Source organism: Symphalangus syndactylus, chromosome 3, assembly GCF_028878055.3.
Source record: "Symphalangus syndactylus isolate Jambi chromosome 3, NHGRI_mSymSyn1-v2.1_pri, whole genome shotgun sequence".
NCBI lineage: Eukaryota > Metazoa > Chordata > Mammalia > Primates > Hylobatidae > Symphalangus > Symphalangus syndactylus.
In genome coordinates, this window is record NC_072425.2 from 24,297,554 (window position 1) to 24,317,986 (window position 20,433).

General features: G+C 39.2%; 1 protein-coding gene across 1 annotated transcript in view; it reads left to right on the top strand.

Annotated features, from left to right (window-relative positions):
• MEGF9 (multiple EGF like domains 9) overlaps positions 1-20,433 on the top strand; it is a 120,974-nt gene that overhangs the window by 80,227 nt on the left and 20,314 nt on the right. Inside the window, exon 3 of the mRNA XM_055271305.2 lies at positions 18,290-18,429. Coding sequence (XP_055127280.1) covers positions 18,290-18,429 — 140 coding nt within the window. The remainder of the gene's footprint in view (positions 1-18,289; positions 18,430-20,433) is intronic.

Consider the following 20,433-nt stretch of genomic DNA (forward strand, 5'->3'; position numbering starts at 1 on the left):
GAACCAGCCTTGCATCCCAGGGATGAAGCCCACTTGATCATGGTGGATAAGCTTTTTGATGTGCTGCTGGATTCGGTTTGCCAGTATTTTATTGAGGATTTTTGCATCAATGTTCATCAAGGATATTGGTCTGAAATTCTCTTTTTTGGTTAAGTCTCTGCCAGGCTTTGGTATCAGGACGATGCTGGCTTCGTAAAATGTGTTAGGGAGGATTCCCTCTTTTTCTGTCGATTGGAATAGTTTCAGAAGGAATGGTACCAGTTCTTCCTTGTACCTCTGGTAGAATTCAGCTGTGAATCCATCAGGTCCTGGACTCTTTTTGGTTGGTAAGCTATTGATTATTGCCACAATTTCAGAACCTGTTATTGGTCTATTCAGAGATTCAACTTCTTCCTGATTTAGTCTTGGGAGGATGTATTTGTCGAGGAATTTATCCATTTCTTCTAGATTTTCTAGTTTATTTGCATAGAGGTGTTTGTAGTATTCTCTGATGGTAGATTGTATTTCTGTGGGATCGGTGGTGATATCCCCTTTTTCGTTTTTTATTGCATCTATTTGATTCTTCTCTCTTTTCTTCTTTATTAGTCTTGCTAGCGGTCTATCAATTTTGTTGATCTTTTCAAAACACCAGCTCCTGGATTCATTAATTTTTTGAAGGGTTTTTTGTGTCTCTATATCCTTCAGTTCTGCTCTGATTTTAGTTATTTCTAGCCTTCTGCTAGCTTTTGAATGTGTTTGCTCTTGCTTTTCTAGTTCTTTTAATTGTGATGTTAGGGTGTCAATTTTGGATCTTTCCTGCTTTCTCTTGTGGGCATTTAGTGCTATAAATTTCCCTCTACACACTGCTTTGAATGTGTCCCAGAGATTCTGGTATGTTGTGTCTTTGTTCTTGTTGGTTTCAAAGAACATCTTTATTTCTGCCTTCATTTCATTATGTACCCAATAGTCATTCAGGAGCAGGTTGTTCAGTTTCCATGTAGTTGAGCGGTTTTGAGTGAGTTTCTTAATCCTGAGTTCTACTTTGATTGCACTGTGGTCTGAGAGACAGTTCGTTATAATTTCTGTTATTTTACATTTGCTGAGGAGAGCTTTACTTCCAACTATGTGGTCAATTTTGGAATAGGTGTGGTGTGGTGCTGAAAAAAATGTATATTCTGTTGACTTGGGGTGGAGAGTTCTGTAGATGTCTATTAGGTCCACTTTATGTAGAGCTGAGTTCAATTCCTGGATATCCTTGTTAACTTTCTGTCTTGTTGATCTGTGTAATGTTGACAGTGGGGTGTTAAAATCTCCCATTATTATTGTGTGGGAGTTTAAGTCCCTTTGTAGGTCACTGAGGACTTGCTTTATGAATCTGGGTGCTCCTGTGTTGGGTGCATATATATTTAGGATAGTTAGCTCTTCTTGTTGAATTGATCCCTTTACCATTATGTAATGGCCTTCTTTGTCTCTTTTGATCTTTGTTGGTTTAAAGTCTATTTTATCAGAGACTAGGATTGCAACACCTGCCTTTTTTTGTTTTCCAGTTGCTTGATAGATCTTCCTCCATCCCTTTATTTTGAGTCTCTGTGTGTCTCTGCACGTGAGATGGGTTTCCTGAATACAGCACACTGATGGGTCCTGACTCCTCATCCAGTTTGCCAGTCTGTGTCTTTTGATTGGAGCATTTAGCCCATTTACATTTAACGTTAATATTGTTATGTGTGAATCTGATCCTGTCATTATGATGTTAGTTGGTTATTTTGCTTGTTAGTTGCTATAGTTTCTTCCTAGCCTCGATGGTCTTTACAATTTGGCGTGTTTTTGCAGTGGCTGGTACCGGTTGTTCCTTTCCATGTTTAGTGCTTCCTTCAGGAGCTCTTTTAGGGCAGGCCTGGTGGTGACAAAATCACTCAGCGTTTGCTTGTCTGTAAAGTATTTTATTTCTCCTTCACTTATGAAGCTTAGTTTGGCGGGATAGGAAATTCTGGGTTGAAAATTCTTTTCTTTAAGAATGTTGAATATCGGCCCCCACTCTCTTCTGCTTGTAGAGTTTCTGCTGAGAGATCAGCTGTTAGTCTGATGGGCTTCCCTTTGTGGGTAACCCGACCTTTCTCTCTGGCTGCCCTTAACATTTTTTCCTTCATTTCAACTTTGGTGAATCTGACAATTATGTGTTTTGGAGTTGCTCTTCTCGAGGAGTATCTTTGTGGCATTCTCTGTATTTCCTGAATCTGAATGCTGGCCTGCCTTGCTAGATTGGGGAAGTTCTCCTGGATAATATCTTGCAGAGTGTTTTCCAACTTGGTTCCATTCTCCCCATCATTTTCAGGTACACCAATCAGACGTAGTTTTGGTCTTTTCACATAGTCCCAAATTTCTTGGAGGCTTTGTTCATTTCTTTTTATTCTTTTTTCTCTAAACTTCCCTTCTCTCTTCATTTCATTCATTTCATCTTCCATCAGCGATACCCTTTCTTCCAGTTGATCGCATCTGCTACTGAGGCTTCTGCAATCTTCGCGTAGTTCTCGAAACTTGGCTTTCAGCTCCATCAGCTCCTTTAAGCCCTTCTCTCCATTGGTTATTCTAGTTATCCATTCTTCTAATTTTTTTTCAAAGTTTTTAACTTCTTTGCTATTGTTTTGAATTTCCTCTCATAGCTCAGAGTAGTTTGATCGTCTGAAGCCTTCTTCTCTCAACTCGTCAAAGTCATCCTCCATCCAGCTTTGTTCCGTTGCTGGTGAGGAACTGCGTTCCTTTGGAGGAGGAGAGGTGCTCTGTTTTTTGGAGTTTCCAGTTTTTTTGCTCTGTTTTTTCCCCATCTTTGTGGTTTTATCTACTTTTTGTCTTTGATGATGGTGATGTACAGATGGGTTTTTGGTGTGGATGTCCCTTCTGTTTGTTAGTTTTCCTTCTACCAGACAGGACCCTCAGCTGCAGGTCTGTTGGAGTTTACTAGAGGTCCACTCCAGACCGTGTTTGGCTGGGTGTCAGCAGCGGTGGCTGCAGAACAGCGGATTTTCGTGAGACCACAATTTCAGCTGTCTGATAGTTCCTCTGAAAGTTTTGTCTCAGAGGAGTACCCGGCTGAATGAGGTGTCAGTCTGTCCCTACTGGGGGGTGCCTCCCAGTTAGGCTGCTCAGGGGTGAGGAACCCACTTTAGGAGGCAGTCTGTCCGTTCTCAGATCTCCAGCTGCGTGCTGGGAGAACCACTACTCTCTTCAAAGCTGTCAGTCAGACAGGGACATTTAAGTCTGTGGAGGTTCTTGCTGGGTTTTTGTTTGTCTGTGCCCTGCCCCCAGAGGTGGAGCCTACAGAGGCAGGCAGGCCTCCTTGAGCTGTGGTGGGCTCCACCCAGTTCGAGCTTCCTGGCTGCTTTGTTTACCTAAGCAAGCCTGGGCAATGGCGGGCGCCCCTCCCCCAGCCTCGCTGCCGCCTTGCAGCTTGATCTCAGACTGCTGTGCTAGCAATCAGTGAGACTCCGTGGGCATAGGACCCTCCGAGCCAGGTGCGGGACACAATCTCCTAGTGTGCCGTTTTCCAGGCCCTTTGGAAAAGCGCAGTATTAGGATGGGACTGACCCGATATTCCAGGTGCCGTGTGTTTCCCCTTTCTTTGACTAGGAAAGGGAACTCCCTGACCCCTTGCACTTCCCGAGTGAGGCAATGCCTCGTCCTGCTTCAGCTCGCGCACAGTGTGCTTCACCGACTGTCCTGCACCCACTGTTAGGCACTCCCTAGTGAGATGAAACCAGTACCTCAAGCAGAAATGCAGAAATCACCTGTCTTCTGTGTCGCTGGGGCTGGGAGCTGGAGACGGGAGCTGTTCCTATTTGGCCATCTTGGCTCCACCCCCGTTCACCTTTTTTTTTTTTTTTTTTTTTTTTAGGCAGAGTCTTGCCCTGTTGCCCTGGCTGGAGTGCAGTGGTGTGATCTCGGCTCACTGCAACTGCTGCCTCCCGGGTTTAAGCAATTCTCTGCCTCAGCATCCTGAGTAGCTGGGATTACAGGTGCCCACCAACATGCCCAGCTACTTTTTGTATTTTTAGTAGAGACGGGGTAACACCGTCTTGGCCAAGCTGGTCTTGAACTCCTGACCTCATGATCCACCCGCCTCGGCCTCCCAAAGTGCTGGGATTACAGGCATGAGCCACCACGCCTGGCCTGGAGCACCATTTTTATGCTTGTATTTTTTCTGTTTTAAAAAAAAAACAGTGAAGGAAGTGAAAAATCACTGTCCCAGTTGAATTAAGTTAACTGTTGCAAGTTGTGGCTCTGGAAATGTGTCACATTTGATTTTTATGCCTTTAAGTTTTACTTCTGAGTTTTTAAATTTTTGAATTTTATTTTGATAAGATCAGTTATCACAAAATATTTTTGCACTTAAGCAGTACTCTTTTTGAGTATTATGAATTTCTGGCCACCACTGCCACAAATGTGTACAACCTATGCCACTGAGATGCTTACAGTTATTGCTGACATTGAATAAAGATGAAGAATCTTCATGAAGACTATACCGCTGCACCCAACTGGAAACAGAGTCACCACCTCCTTTTCAACCAGCAAACTAAAACCCAACTGCAGATGAAAGTCCTTATCTATGGAAGCCACTCTAGAAAGTTAGGAAGAAGTAGGCTGGACGCGGTGGCTCAAGCCTATAATCCCAGCACTTTGGGAGGCCAAGATGGGTGGATTACTTGAGGTCAGGAGTTCAAGACCAGCCTGGCCAATATTACAAAACCCCATCTCTACAAAAATACCAAAAAAATTAGCCAGGTTTGGTGACACACACCTGTAATTCCAGCTACTCGTGAGGCTGAGGCAAGATACTCTCTTCAACTTGGGAGACAGAGGTTGCAGTGAGCCAAGATCCTGCCACTATACTCCAGCACAGGTGACAGAGGGAGACTCCATCTCAAAAAAAAGGAAGAGGTGATTGTTCCACCAGGTGCACAGACATCAACACAGAGACACCAGAAACATAAAAAAGCATGGAAATAGGATGCCACCAAAGGAATGTCACTTTCTAGTAGCAGACCTCCATGAAAAGGAAATCAACTAATTGCCAGAAAAGGAATTCAGAATAATGATTTTTAAGAAATTCAATGATATACAAGGAAATATAGATAGTTCAGTCAATAAGAAAAGAATTTATGATGTGAATGACAAATTCAACAGAGATAGAAATCATAAAAAAAAAGAACCAACCAGAAATCCTGCAACTGAAGAATTCAGTGAATTAAGTTAAAAAATACAACAGAGAGATTCAGCAAAAGAAAGAATCCAGCAAAAGAATCCCTGAAGTTGAAGATAGGTCATTTGAAATTACCCAGTCAGAGGAAAAAAAAAAGAGAGAAATATGAATGAAAAAGAGTAAAGAAAGCTTACCAGACTTATGGGACACCATTAAGTGAACAAGTATTTGTATTGTGAGAGTTATAGAGAAGGGAAAAGGCATAGAAAACCTATTTAATGAAATAATAGCTAAAAAATTCCCAAGCCTGTGGAGAAATATGGAAATCCAGTTTCAGGAAGCTCAGTGGTCCCCAAATAGATTTAACACAAAAAGGTCCCACCCAAGGTACTTAATAGTCAGATTATTAAAAGTTATATACAAAGAGAGAATTCTAAACACAGCAAGAGAAAAGTGTCAAGTCATGTATAAGGGAACCTTCATTAACCTAACAGCAGATTTCTCTGCAGAAATCTTACAGGCCAGGAAAGAATGGATTGATATATTCAAGTTGCTAAAAGGAAAAAAAAAAGTGAACCAAGAATACTATACCCAGAAAAGCTATCCTTCAGAAATAAGGGAGGAATAAAGTCTTTCCCAGACAAGCGAAAACAGAGAATTCATCATCACTAGAACAGCCTTACATGAAATGCTCAAGGGAGTCCTACATCTGTAAGTGAAAGGACAATAATCACTATTATGAAAAAACACAAAAGTGTAACATTCACTGGTAGGAAAGATGGACAAAGGAGAAAGAGAAAGAATCAAACCTTATCACTACAAAAAAACCACCAAACATCAATGATAAACAATAAAGGCGGAAGAAAGGAAATAAGGATATACAAAACAACCAGAAAACAATTAACAAAATGTCAGCAGTAAGTTCTTACTTATCAGTAATAACCTTGAGTATAAACAGATTAAATCCCCCACTTAAAAGATATGGACTGGCTGAATGGATAAAAAGATATGGCCTAACTATGTGCTGCCTACAAGAAATTGTCTTCACTTGTAAAGACATACACAGACTGAAAGTAAAGTTATGGAAAAAGATATTCCACACATATGGAAACCAAAAGTGAGCAGAAATAGCTATGCCTAAGTCAGGTGAAACAAACTTTAAGTCAAACACTGTAAAAAGAAACAAAAAAGGTCATTATATAGTGATAAAGGAATTAATTTAGCAAGAGGATATAATAATTGTAAATATATATGCACCCAACACTGGAGCACCCACATATATACATATTATTAGATCTAAAGTAAGAGTTAGACTCCAATACAATAATAGTTGGAGATTTCAAAACCCAATATCTAACATCTCAACATTGGACAGATCATCTAGACAGAAAACCAACAAGGAAACATTTGATTTAAACTGCACTTGAGACCAAATGGACCTAACAGACGTTGACAGAACATTTAGTCCAAACGCTACAAAATGTACATCCTTTCTTTTCAATAGGACATAGAACATTCTCCAAGATAGACTGCATGTTAGACTACAACACAAATCTTAACAAATTTAAAAGAATTAAAATTATATCAGGTATCTTTTCTGACTGTAATGGAATCAAACTAGAAATCGACAATTAGAGGAACTTTGGAAAGCTATACAAATACACAAAAATTAATATACTCCTGAATCACCACTGGATCAATGAGGAAATTTTAAAATTTCTTGGAGCAAATGAAAATAGAAATGCAACATCCCATACCATGCTATGGGATAGAGCAAACACAGTATCAAAAGGAAACTTTATAGCAATAAACACTTGTAATAAAAAACTAGCAAAATTTCAAATAAACAACCTAATGATCCAGCTTAAGGAACTAGAAAAGCCAGAACAAACAAAACTCAAAATTAGCAGAAAGAAAGACATAATAAAGATTAGGGCAAAAATTTTAAAATTGAGTCTAAAAAGCAATACAAAAAATCAACTAAATAAAAAGTTGGCTTTGAAAACATAAACAAAATTGAGAAACCATCAGCTAGACTAACCAAGAAAAAAAGAGAAAAAACCTAAATAAATAAAATCAGAAATGAAAAGGAGGACATTACAACTGATGCCACAGAAATACAAAGGATCATTAGAGGCTATTACAAACAACTGTATGCCAAGAAATCTGAAAACCTAGTGGAAATGGATAAATTCTACTTGTGTGGAAACATGCAAGCTACCAAGACTGAATCAGGAAGAAATGGAAAACCTGAACAGACCAGTAACAGGTAATGAGATTGAATCAGCAATAAAAAGTCTCCCAATAAAGAAAAGCCCACTGGTTGCATTCATAGCCAAATTCTACCAAACATACGAAGAAGAACTAACACTAATCCTCCTGAAACTATTCCAAAAAATTAAAGAGAAGGGAATTCTCCCTAACTCATTCTGTAAGGCTAGCATCACCCTGATACCAAAACCAGACAAGGACACAACACAAAAAAGAAAACTACAGGTCAATATCCCTGAAGAACATAGGCTCAAAAATCTCCAACAGAATACTTGCAAACCAAATCCAACAACACATTAAAAAGAAAATACACCATGATCAAGTGGGATTTATACTAGGGATGCAAGGATGGTTCAACACATGCAAATCAATAAACGTGATACATCAATCAACATAATGAAGGACAGTAACCATATGATCATCTCAATGGATGCAGAAAAAGCATTTGATAAAATTCGACATTCCTTCGTGATAAAAACACTCAAAAAATAGACATAGAAGAAACATACCTCCGAATAATAAAGGCCAATATGACAAACCAACAGCCAGCATCATACAGAGTGGGGAAAAGGTGAATGCCTTTCCCCTAAGAACTGGAAAAAGACAAGGATGCCCACTTTCACCACTCCTATTCAACATAATACCAGAAGTCCTAGCCAGAGCAATTAGGCAAGAGAAAGAAATAAAGGGCATCCAAATTGGAAAGGAGGAAGTCAAATTGTCTGTTTTCTATATAAAAGATGATATGATCTTTTATATAGAAAACCCTAAAAGCTCCACCAAAAAGCTCTAGAACTGATAAATGAATTCAGTAAAGTTGGAGGATACAAAATCAACATAAAAAATCAGTGGTGTTTTTACACAGCAGCAATGAAATAGTGGAAAAAGAAATTTAAAAAACCAATCCTATTTAAAATAGCTCTCAAAAAAACACTTAGGAATAAATTTATGCAAGAATATGAAAGATTTCTACAAGGAAAACTATAAAACACTGATGAAAGGAAATTGAGGCCGGGCGCGGTGGCTCACGCTTGTAATCCCAGCACTTTGGGAGGCCAAGGCGGGCGGATCACGAGGTCAGGAGATCGAGACCATGGTGAAACCCCGTCTCTACTAAAAATACAAAAAATTAGCCGGGCGTGGTGGCGGGCGCCTGTAGTCCCAGCTACTCGGAGAGGCTGAGGCAGGAGAATGGCGTGAACCCGGGAGGCGGAGCTTGCAGTGAGCCGAGATAGCGCCATTGCACTCCAGCCTGGGCGACAGAGTGAGACTCCGTCTCAAAAAAAAAAAAAAAAAAAAGAAAGGAAATTGATTAGGACATTTAAAAAATTGAAAGATATTCTATGTTTATGGGTTGGAAGAATTCATATTGTGGGCTGGATTCTTGGGAGGCCGAGGTGGATGGATCACCAGGTAAAGAGATCAAGACCATCCTGGCCAATACGGTGAAACCCATCTCTACTAAAAATACAAAAATTAGCTGGGCGTGGTAGCACGCACCTATAGTCCCAGCTATTCAGGAGGCTGAGGCAGGCGAATTGCTTGAACCTGGTAGGTGGAGGTTGCAGTGAGCTGAGATCGCATCACTGCACTCCAGCCTGGCGACAGAGTGAGACTCTATCTCAAAAAAAAAGAAGAAAGAGGAGGAGAAGGAGAAGGTGAGGAAGGAGAAAGAGAAGAAGAATTAATATTGTGAAAATAACCATACTACCAAAAGTGATCTACAGATTTAATGCTACCCCTATCAAAATATCTATGGCATTCTTCACAGAAATAGAAAATACAGGGCCGGGCACAGTGGCTCATACCTGTAATCCCAGCACTTTGGGAGGCTGAGGCTGGCAGATCACTTAAGGTCAGGAGTTCAAGACCAGCCTGGCCAACATGGCAAAACCCCATTTCTACTAAAAATACAAAAATTACCCAGGCATGGTGGTACACACCTGTAATCCCAGCTACTCAGGAGGCTGAGGCAGGAGAATTGCTTGAACCTGGGAGGTAGAGGTTGCAGTGAGCTGAGATTGCACTACTGCACTCCAGCCCAGGTGACAGAGCAAGACTCTGTCTCAGGAAAAAAAAAAGAAAGAAAATACAATCAAATTCATGTGGAACCACAGAGGACCTCAAATAGTCAAATTCTGAGCAAAAAGAACAAAGCTGGAGGCAACACACTGCCGGACTTCAAAATATACTACAAAACTTTAGTAACCAAAACAACATGGTACTGGCATAAAAACAGACACATAGACTAATGGAATGGAACAAAGAATTTAGAAATGAATCCACATATTTACAGCCAGCTTGATTCTCAGAGGTGCCAAAAACATTCATTGGGAATGGGACAGTCTCTTCAATAAGTGGTGCTGGGGAAACTGGATATCCATATGCAGAAAAATGAAACTAGACGTTTATCTCTCACCATATACAAAAATCATTTCCAAATTGACTAAAGAACTAAATGCAAGACCAAAAACTATGAAACTACTGGCAGAAAACATAGAAGAAATGTTTCAGAGCAGTGGTCTGGGCAGAGATTTTGTGAAGACCTCATCAACACAGACAATAAAAGCAAAAATAGACAAATGGGATCGGATCTGGTTAAAAAACTTTTGCACAGCAAAGGCAACAATCAACAGAGTGAAAAGACAATATGCAGAATGGGAGAAGATATTTGCAAACTATTCATCTGAAAAAGACTAATATCCAGATATCTTCAAACACCTCAACAACCAGTAAACAAATAATCAATGTTTAAAATGGGCAAAGGAGCTGAATTAACATTTCTCAAACAAAAACATACAGATGAAAAGTAGTCAACATCACTAATCATCAGAGAAGTACAAATCAAAACTACAATGAGATGTCGTCTCACCCCCATTAGAATATCTGTTATCAAAAAGACAAAGAATAAATGCTGGCAAAGATGCAGAGAAAAGGGTACTCTTATACACTGTTCTGGTAGAAATGTAAATTAGCACAGCCATTATGAAAACCGGTATGGAAGTTCCTCAGAAAACTAAAAATAGAACTATCGTATGATCCAACAATCCCTCTACTGGGTGTATATCTATAGGAAAGGAAATTAGTATGCCAAAGAGATATTTGCATGCCCATGTTTATTGCAGCACTTCGCAATAGCCAAGATACAGAATCAACCTCCGTGTCCATCACCAGAAGAGTGGATAAAGAAAATGTATGCAATGGAACACTAGTTAGCCATAAAAAAGAATGAAATTCTATCATTCATGCACCATGGATGAACTTGAAGAACATTATCTTAAGTGAAGTAAGACAGATGCAGAAATACTGCATGTTCTTACTTATATGGGAACTAAAAATGTTGATCTCATAGAAGTAGAAAGTAGAATAGTGGTTATTAAAGGTAGAAAAGGGGGGAGGGGAGGATAGCCAAAGGTTGATAAACAGATACGAAAGTATACATATAGTCTTTGTATTGACATACCACACTGTACCCCATAAATATGTACCATTGTTATTTGTCAATTAAAAATAATAGCAAAAAGGCCACTCAGCAACGCACGGATAGTCAAGGTATACTGAACTGTACCATTAAAGAGTGAAAATAGCCATAGACAATACATAAATTAATGGCTGTGTTCCAATAAAACTTTTCTTTTTTTTTTTTTTCGAGATGGAGTCTCACTCTGTTGCCCAGGCTAGAGTGCAGTGATGCGATCTCAGCTCACTGCAACCTCTGCCTCCCAGGTTCAAGCGATTTGCCTGCCTCAGCCTCCTGAGTAGCTGGGACTACAGGTGCGTGCCACCACGCCCAGCTAATTTTTGTATTTTTAGTAGAGACGGGTTTCACCATATTGTCCAGAATGGTCTTGAACTCCTGACCTCAGGTGGTCCATCCTCCTTGGCCTCCCAAAGTGCTGGGATTACAGGTGTGAGCCACCGCGCCCAGCCAAAAATTTTTTTTGCGACAGAGTCTCACTCTGTCACCCAGGCTGGAGTGCAGTGGCACAATCTCGCCTCACTGCAACAACCTCCACTTCCCAGATTCAAGCAAGTCTCGTGCCTCAGCCTCCTGAGTAGCTGGAATTACAGCCGTGCGCCACCATGCAGTTAATTTTTGTATTTTTAGTAGAGACGGTGTTTTGCCATGTTAGCCAGGCTGGTCTTGAACTCCAGGCTTCAAGTGATCCGCCTTCCTTGGCCTCTCAAAGTACTGGGATTACAGGCATGAGCCACTGCACCCAGCCTGTGTTCCAATAAAATTTTATTTAAAATGTGTCGCAGGCAGGATTTGGCTCTGTTGTTCAGATTAATCATCATGACTGGGCCAGGCACAGTGGCTCACACCTGTAATCCCAGCACTTTGGGAGAACGAGGCTGAAGGTTGCTTGAGCCCAGGAGTTTGAGACCAGCCTGGACAATATAATGAGAACCTGTCTCTACAAAAAATAAATTTCAAAAAGTTATCCAGACGTGGTGGCACATGCCTGTAGTTCCACACTCAAGAGATTGAGGTGGGAGGATTTCTTGAGCCAGGGAGGTTGAGACGGCAGTGAGCTGTGATCGCACCACTACACTCCAGCCTGGGCCAACACAGTGAGACCCTGTCTCAGAAAACAAAAAACAAAACAAAGTCATCATGACTGGAGTGTTGTACTCATGAGAAAAGTTTTCAGAGGCTAAGAGATTGTATCATTGAGAGGTGGTTATTGTTTCAAGACAATTCTCTAAAGGTCTCTTGTGCTTTTGCAAGCAGAGGCACTGCCTTGTTCTGGACTATTTATTCAAGGATATTTGCATAGCAAACTGCCTTGGAAAATAGAGCTAATATCTTCCTCTGGAGTAAAGACAGATTTGCCACTGTCTAATATAATAAAAATAAAGTCTCCCCCCTGGGCAAAGATCAGGTAAGCTCACTGTCCATTATAAAAGATTTGGATTCTCTGAGTTTGGGGTTCTTCTTCTGTAACAACCCACCTCATATGCAGGCATCACTGGCCCTCTTTGCATGACCGTTGGGAATTGAGGTTTGGGGACATGGTGCAAATGCTGATACTCTACTCTAGCTACTGCTTTTGTTTGGAGGAATAAACTGTCCTCTGTCTCTGGAAAAAAAAAAAAAACACAAGAATTTCTGTCTGAATATGGATTTCCTCTAAACATATTTTAGACTGTTTGCCCTCAAAAATACAAGGAATGTTTAGCATAATAGCCCAATGTTTTCAACAATAAAGCTATCCTTTTTTTTCCTGCAGAAGCCTCGCTTATTGCATAATGGTCTTTTCCATAACTGTGGAAAGACAGAGGAACACTAAATTCAGATAATCTTTTGCCAGAAAGTCCAATTATTAAGTTTCTTTTAACAAAAGAGGAGAAACTATTATTTTCTTACCTCCACAAAGCCATGACCCAGACATGAAATTAAGAGTTTTTAATAACTTTTCATTTTATTTTTCCATATAAAACCTTTTTCTAGTTGGAAAAACTTTTTCTAGCTACCTTTTAAAGTTTGATTTTAATATATTGAGCGAGTTTATAATCAGCGGTTTGCTATTACTGATTTCAGACTATTTTAATTACTAATTTCAGTCTCCTCCCAAAGTAAATTGTTTTTTAGTTATTTAAAAATAGCTTAAAATGTTATTTTTAAGTTCATTTTTAAAAGTGGAGGAAGAAGAAAATTGATACATTTCATTATCTCTTTATTGTGTTTCTTATTGTCTTCATGTCAGAGTGTCAACATGTATACTGTCTGAGGAAGAAGGAAAGGGGAAAAGCAAAGTTCCCAAATGACCACAAATGAATTAATTTTCTCTAATTAGAAATATGGGCTGGGCGCAGTGGTTCACACCTGTAATCCTAGCACTTTGGGAAGCCCAGGCGGGTGGATCACTTGAGGTCAGGAGTTCGAGACCAGCCTGGCCAACATGATGAAACTCTGTTTCTACTAAAAATACAAAAATTAGCCGGGCGTGGTAGTGCATGCCTGTAGTCCCAGCTACTTGGGAGGCTGAGGCAGGAGAATCGCTTGAACCCAGGAGGCGGAGGTTGCAGTAAGCCGAGATTGTGCCACTGCACCACTGCAGCCTGGGCGACAGAGCAAGACTCCATCTCAAAAAAAAGAAAAAGGAAAAAACTATGTATAATTTTTAAGTTATTCTGTAACTGCTTGAGTTAAAATTGATAATGTGATACCTAAAAATATACATACACACGTACTTTATATCTTGTAAATCTTAGGAAGAAAATAGACTTTCTTGATAACAAAAAACATGCCAAGACATTTAACAATTTAGAAATAAATCATTAACTAGTTGGTAGAAAAGCAAGTCAGGTCCAGCTGGCTTTGATCCCACCTAATGTGGGATTTTGCAGATCTTTTCTCTTCTCGATTAAATTTTTTTTCCCCAAAACTGTTTCTACCATGTGTTTATAATGTGCTCTCTTTTTCTAGCCATATTTTTGCTACAAACTAGTAATTATCCCTTAATTTTTTGCCTTTTTTCAGTTTTATTAACAGAATTTTAAAATTTTAAATTACTTATAAATTTTAAATTTTAAAAGTAAGTAACTTAGTCTTCCCTGTCTTTGCCAACTGGGAATTCTAACCTACTTTCCGTAGAATTCTCAGAAAATATTTAAGATCTAGGATCACTGTCATCATGTTCATAGTTGCTTTCATTTTTGAGTACTGAGTATGTGCCAGACACTGTGCTAAATGCATTGTGTATGCAATATTTAATATACTACAAAGGTTGGTATAATTGTCTTCACTTAACAAATGAGAATACAGAGGCCAAGATAGAATGAATACTTTGTGCCAGCTAGTCACTAGTAGAGCTGGAATATGAACCAAACTCCGTTTCCTCGGGCTGTTTTTTTTCCATAAACCCTGATACTCCTTTCCTGTATTATACCCATCCCACCTAATCAATGTGACTGTAAAATAATGGAAATTCTGAAGCTTCTCCACCCACTCATCTTAAGCAGAATCTTTAAAAAGATAATTTGGCTTGTATTCATGTGATATAGATATGTACCATATCTTGAGATGATACACCAGTGAATTTTCTTTTGAAAAGGTAATGACTATTAGTGTTGTAAAATATATTATTATTTATATATACTTAAAAAATGCTTTTTTCTAAAGTGTTAAAACCTTGCAGGAATTGTTCATGCCCATGAGTATGTAAATTCTATAACTGAGCATTACTACCACAAGAAAATCTGAGAATCCCTTTTGGGATAATTTAAGAAATGTGTAGTATATGCATAGTTACACTTAATGCAGTGTAGCTCCACAATGCTTATGCTTCCTTTATAAATAATTCTATGTTCTTTTTTTCTGATAAAATTTTTGTGCTATCTTGGTACTTTACTAGCAACACGTCATTAAGACCAGATTAGCAAATTTTATCTTAAATTGTTAGCTGATCTCAATAGTATAGTTGTCTGATTTCTATTTAAAATCCACTTCTACACCTTTATTCTCCAGTTATGAAGCTGTGGGGTTTGGTTCTTTCATTTCAAATCTATGGATAAGCATAAGTGGTCTGTTAACAGCCTTTTTTTTTTTTCTTTTTTGGTTTCATTACATTTATATCATTGACCTTTGCTTCAGAAAGCATTCAAGTCTTTAACAGAGAGAGACCATGAAAGGGAATGTTGTAAAGTCTTTATTCTATGAAAGAAGTCACACAGGCAAAGCTTTATATTTGCTGAGTTATTTCTTTTCTTTCTTTTTTCTTTTTTCTTTCTTTCTTTTTTTTTTTGTGAGACAGAGTCTCGCTGTCACCCAGGCCGGAGTGCAGTGGTGCAATCTTGGCTCGCCACAACCTCCACCTCACAGGTTCAAGTGATACTCCTGCCTCAGCCTCCCGAGTAGCTGGGACTACAGGTGTGTGCCACCACGCCGTGCTAATTTTTGTATTTTTAGTAGAGACGAGGTTTCACTATATTGGCCAGTCTGGTCTCGAACTCCTGACCTTGTGATCCACTCGCCTCACCCTCCCAAAGTGCTAGGATTACAGGCATGAGCCACTGCACCTGGACGATTTAAATCTTTTTATAAGAGACAGAGTCTCCCTGTGTCGCCCAGGCTGGAATACAGTGGCTATTCACAGGCCCGATCATGGCACACTCAGCTCAAGAGGATGGCTTCAATTCCCTATGATGTCATTTCCTGCCTAACCAGTCAGCACTTCTGGCTCCCTGGTTTCACCCCACCCACCAAGTTGTCCTTAAAAGCTCTAATCCCTGAATACTTAGGGAAACTGATTTGAGTAATAATAAAACTCTGGTCTCATGCACAGCTGGCTCTGCATGAATTATTCTTTCTGTATTGCAATTCTCCCATCTTGATAAATCAGCTCTGCCTAGGCAGTGGGCAAGGTGAACCCACTGGGTGGTTGCAGGATTAGTCTCCTGTGTTTCGTTGGTCTGTGGGACTTTATGAGAGACAGGTTTAATTTGAGATAAGTGGACCCAGCTCTTTATTCCTGTTTAACTGCAGTTGGAGTAGTTCACGCAGCCTAGAACTCCTGGGCTCAAGTGATCTTCCTGCCTCAGCCTCCTGAATAGCTGGGACTACAGGCATGTGCCACCATGACTGATAAATTTAATTCTTATACGTGCAGAAATTGGCCTTGGGCCATGAATAACATGATGCAAAAGCACTAGTAGTGCAGCCTCACAACCAAAATTCCTCACTTCATTTTTTTTTTTTTTTTTTTTTGAGACGGAGTCTCACTCTGTCACCCAAGCTGGAATGCAGTGATATGATCTTGGCTCACTGCACCCTCCATCTTCCGGGTTCAAGCAGTTCTGCTTCAGCCTCCCGGGTAGCTGGAACTACAGGCACACACCACCACTCTGACTAATTTTTGTATTTTCGGTAGAGGCAGGGTTTCACCATGTTGGCCAGGCTGGTCACTGGTCTTGAACTCCTGACCTCAAGTGATCCACCCACCTCAGCCTCCCAAAGTGCTGGGATAAAGGTGTGAGCCATGCGCCTGGCCTATATTTTCTTTTAAAAGAGAGAAAAGCACCTTTTATTTTTCTTGTTGTTTTAAAATCTGACCATGCATGGTGTCTCATACCTGTAATGCTAGCACTTTGGGAGGCCGAGGCAGGCAGATTGCTTGAGCTCAGGAGTTTGAGACCAGCCTGGGCAACAGGGGAAAACCCTGTCTCCACAAAAAAAATACAAAAATTAGCCAGTTGTGGTGGCGCATACCTGTAGTCCCAGCTACTTGGGGGGCTGAGGCAGAAGGACCACCTGAACCCAGGAAGTTGAGGCCGCAGTGAGCCAAAATTGCACACTGCAGCCTAGGGGACTAAATGAGACCCTTTCTCAAAAAACAAAAACAAAAACAAAGACAAAGAAAAATCACCCAGGAAAAAATAAAGCATGGTATGTACACTCAGACAACTACTTTATTAAGATTCATTAAGTCACTTTAAATCAGCAATTAAGGAGCAGATCCTCCAGATAGAAAGTCTTTTAGTGCCCCAAGAATTATTAAGGGAAAACCCACTTTAAGAATAGCAACTACTTTGGGAACATTGCTATATTATGGTTACACAGTATTATTAAGTGATTTTGTGTTCAAAACTAGTACCTTCTTCTTGTAGGTTGTGGGTTAGGCAGACACCATCATTGAAAGTAACTGTTTATCCTTTTGTATATTGAATAATGTATTTAGAGGAATAAGGAGTAAGCATATTTTGATTAACATTTTAAAAACCTTTGGAAATAAGCTGATGAAGTGTTGCAAGCCATTCTTTGAAAGGTACATTATGTTCTTTATAATTTTCTGATAGTATAGAGGGGCTTCGATTGACTGGTTCTTTCTTATTGAGTCATAAAATATTCCTGAATTTTATTTTTTATGAATACAGGTTTTGTTTGCTAGATCTTTAAGTACCCTGGGATATTCTTGTGTAAGACTGTATACGTGTGTGGCTTCTTTTCTTTTTTCTTTACTAAATTACTTAAGATTCATAGATTCATGCTTGGTAGTATAAATTAGATAATGTAAATTTTTGTTGCATTTTTAAAAACATCTCCTATACTATGATCAGTACAAATTTTAATTAAGCTTTAAACATCAAAATATTTGGGTTTATATCTCTGAGAACCTTTGACTTTGTTAGGCTGCAGCTTCTCTTCAAGCAATAAGATTTCTCAGCCTTTGTTAAAGACCTGAAATTTACTTGCAGTGAGAAAAGAGACCAAGATTTTTTCTGGACAGGGCATAAACACCATCACTGGAGTCAGGACCTATATAGATGGTGAATTGTAATGCTTTGGATCTACAGAATGAAGCTTGATACCTAAGTGGATATCAAGTTATTTGGCAGACAGATTTCTTGTACCAATTTAGAGTCAATCTTAGGAGCAGATAGTATGGTGGGGAAAAGTCTGGTTTTGTATGAATAGACTTGACTTACTAGCTGAGGACAATAACTTTATCTGAATTTTCTCAGTAGTAAAATAAGTATTATGACCCTCACCAGGTAGAACTACCTTGAGGATTAGAGAAAAAATATATTTATTGACATAAGCCCTCAATAAATGATAGCTTATTGTATCATCATCATCATCATTATTACTCCTGCTTTCAAATGCCTCCATTTTAAATTTTCTGTAAAATTGTTAGCTAAGAAATTGCATTATGCAATACACTAGACAGCTTTTAATAGCAATACAGAATTTGATAGGTGATTTCTTTGGACACAAGGCTTTGAGAGATGGTAAGTATATATGATTTACATGAGCTGGGCTTTCTTTCCCTTCTGGGGTGTTATGCAATACAACTTTTAAACTGATTTACTTTTATTCATTGTCTTTGCTTTTATTTGCAGTTCTGGGAAATGCCAGTGCAAAGTGGGTGTCATTGGCTCTACATGTGACCGATGCCAAGATGGATATTATGGCTTTAGTAAGAATGGCTGCTTGCCCTGCCAATGCAATAATCGGTCTGGCAGTTGCGATGCCCTCACAGGTAGGTACTTTCCTTAACTTTGTCATGTAATTATTCCACTGTTCTTTTAATTTGGAAATCTTTCAGCTATAGGTTGATTCTTCTGAAATAGTTTGGAAGGGCCTTTATCTTCTAAGTAGGATGTAATAGATCACAGCAAGCCAAACTCCTGCTACAACAGACTTGAAAAAGTACGTAAATTAAAAAAAAAATCCTATACCTATGGAGGCAAGGAGAACTATAGGAACTAAAATTCCAGAAAGGTTGGAACTCTTCCTAGGTAAACTGATGATCACAAGCCTTTGTCTTTCCAGGGGACATTTGCTGATTCTAAGCATAGGCAAAGAATGAGCTAGACCCAAGCAAAGGAATTCTTCTTTAGGAAAGAGATAGAAGAAATGTTTTTGGCAATCATTTGAGGCTTGCATGATGGTTGGAAACAAGAGGATCCCCAAACACAAGGCCAGCTTTCCCACAGGATATTAGCTGACTATGCAAAAGATGGAAGGCTGGCCCAGAAAGGTAGAAAAAAATCGCTTTCTCTTTCAGTCTTGTGCTGAGGAGACAAAATCCCTTTAGAAAGAGAGGGCCTGCTATGACATTCAATTATCTCCCCCTCAAGATGTTCTCAGACTCTGAAGGTGCATGCAGTGGGACCTAGGCTCAAATTACCAAAGGCCAATACAGATCTCTCACAGTCTTTTAGGGCTAAGGAGACACAGGCTTGCTAGGCTCTCAAGCAAAAGCTTTAGAGGGCCATGACCAAGAAATAGTAAGGAACCAGAAGTTGATTAACTCATACTAAAATTATAGTCCACCCTCAAGCTGCCTCACCTTCTGATTGGATTGAAGTAATTTCTCTCATTATATCTGCCTAACAGATGAAAGGGGAGCCCTCTCTGGTTCTTTTATATACTGTGTCCGGCATACAATAAAAAATACTGGACAATGCAAAGACAGAAAAATGTGACCAATACCAAAGAGAAAAAAAATGAACAATGGAAGCAGACCCTTAGGTGATCTAGATGTTAGAGTCAGCTTAGAAAGACTTGACTAAAGTTAGTATTTTCATACAATAGAGGGAAAATCAGACAAAATAGGTGAAGAGAGGCAAAATTTCAATATAAATTGGAATCTCTAAAAAATCAAATGAACAAACTGGAACTGAAAAATACAGCATGTGAATTAATAACTCATTGCATTAATCTAACAGTAAATTGTACACAGTGAAGACAAAGTTGGAAGACTTGAATACAGTACAATTAAAAATATCCAAACTGAAGCATTTCGAGAAAATATAATGGGAAGAACAGAGCAGGGAAGATGTGGGACCCAGCCAAAAGGTTTAGCATAAATGTAATTGGAGATCTAAAAAGAGAGGAAAGAGATGTTGGATCACAGTAATATCTGAAGAGAAAATGACCATGAATTTTCCAAATTGATTAAAGGCAATAACCGACAGATTCAGAAAGCTCAGCAAACCCTAAGCAATATAAAAACAAAGAAAACCACATTTAGGCAAACTTAGTCAAACCATTAAAAACTAAAGCCAATTAACTTCTGATCTTAGTTTTCCTAAATGTAAGAATTAAGTATCCTTCCTTGGAAACATTTTTTTTCCCAAACAAACAAACAAAAAAATCAGGACACACTAGTCTGACAAGTACAAGTGTTTTTATGAGAACAGGGTGGCAAAATATTTGAAGTCAAAAGTACCCTGGAAAAATCGGTTAAAAGTTTATTCTTCGTTCAAATATTCTATAGTGAAACAAATTGATTTAGAAGAAATTGTATTTTTTTTTTCTTTTATGTGATCTTGTCCCTGCCTATTTGCCAGTTTTATCTTGTGGCGTTCTTTTTCTTTATATCTGTGATCCAGTCAGACTGGCTTTTATTTCTAAAACAAGGCATGTTCCCTGGTCCCAGGGTTCTCATATATGATCTTTCCTCTGCCAAGAATGGTTTTTCTAATCCACCTCTACCTCCATCCTTGACCCCTATGCCTTATTAAATCATATTCTTCCC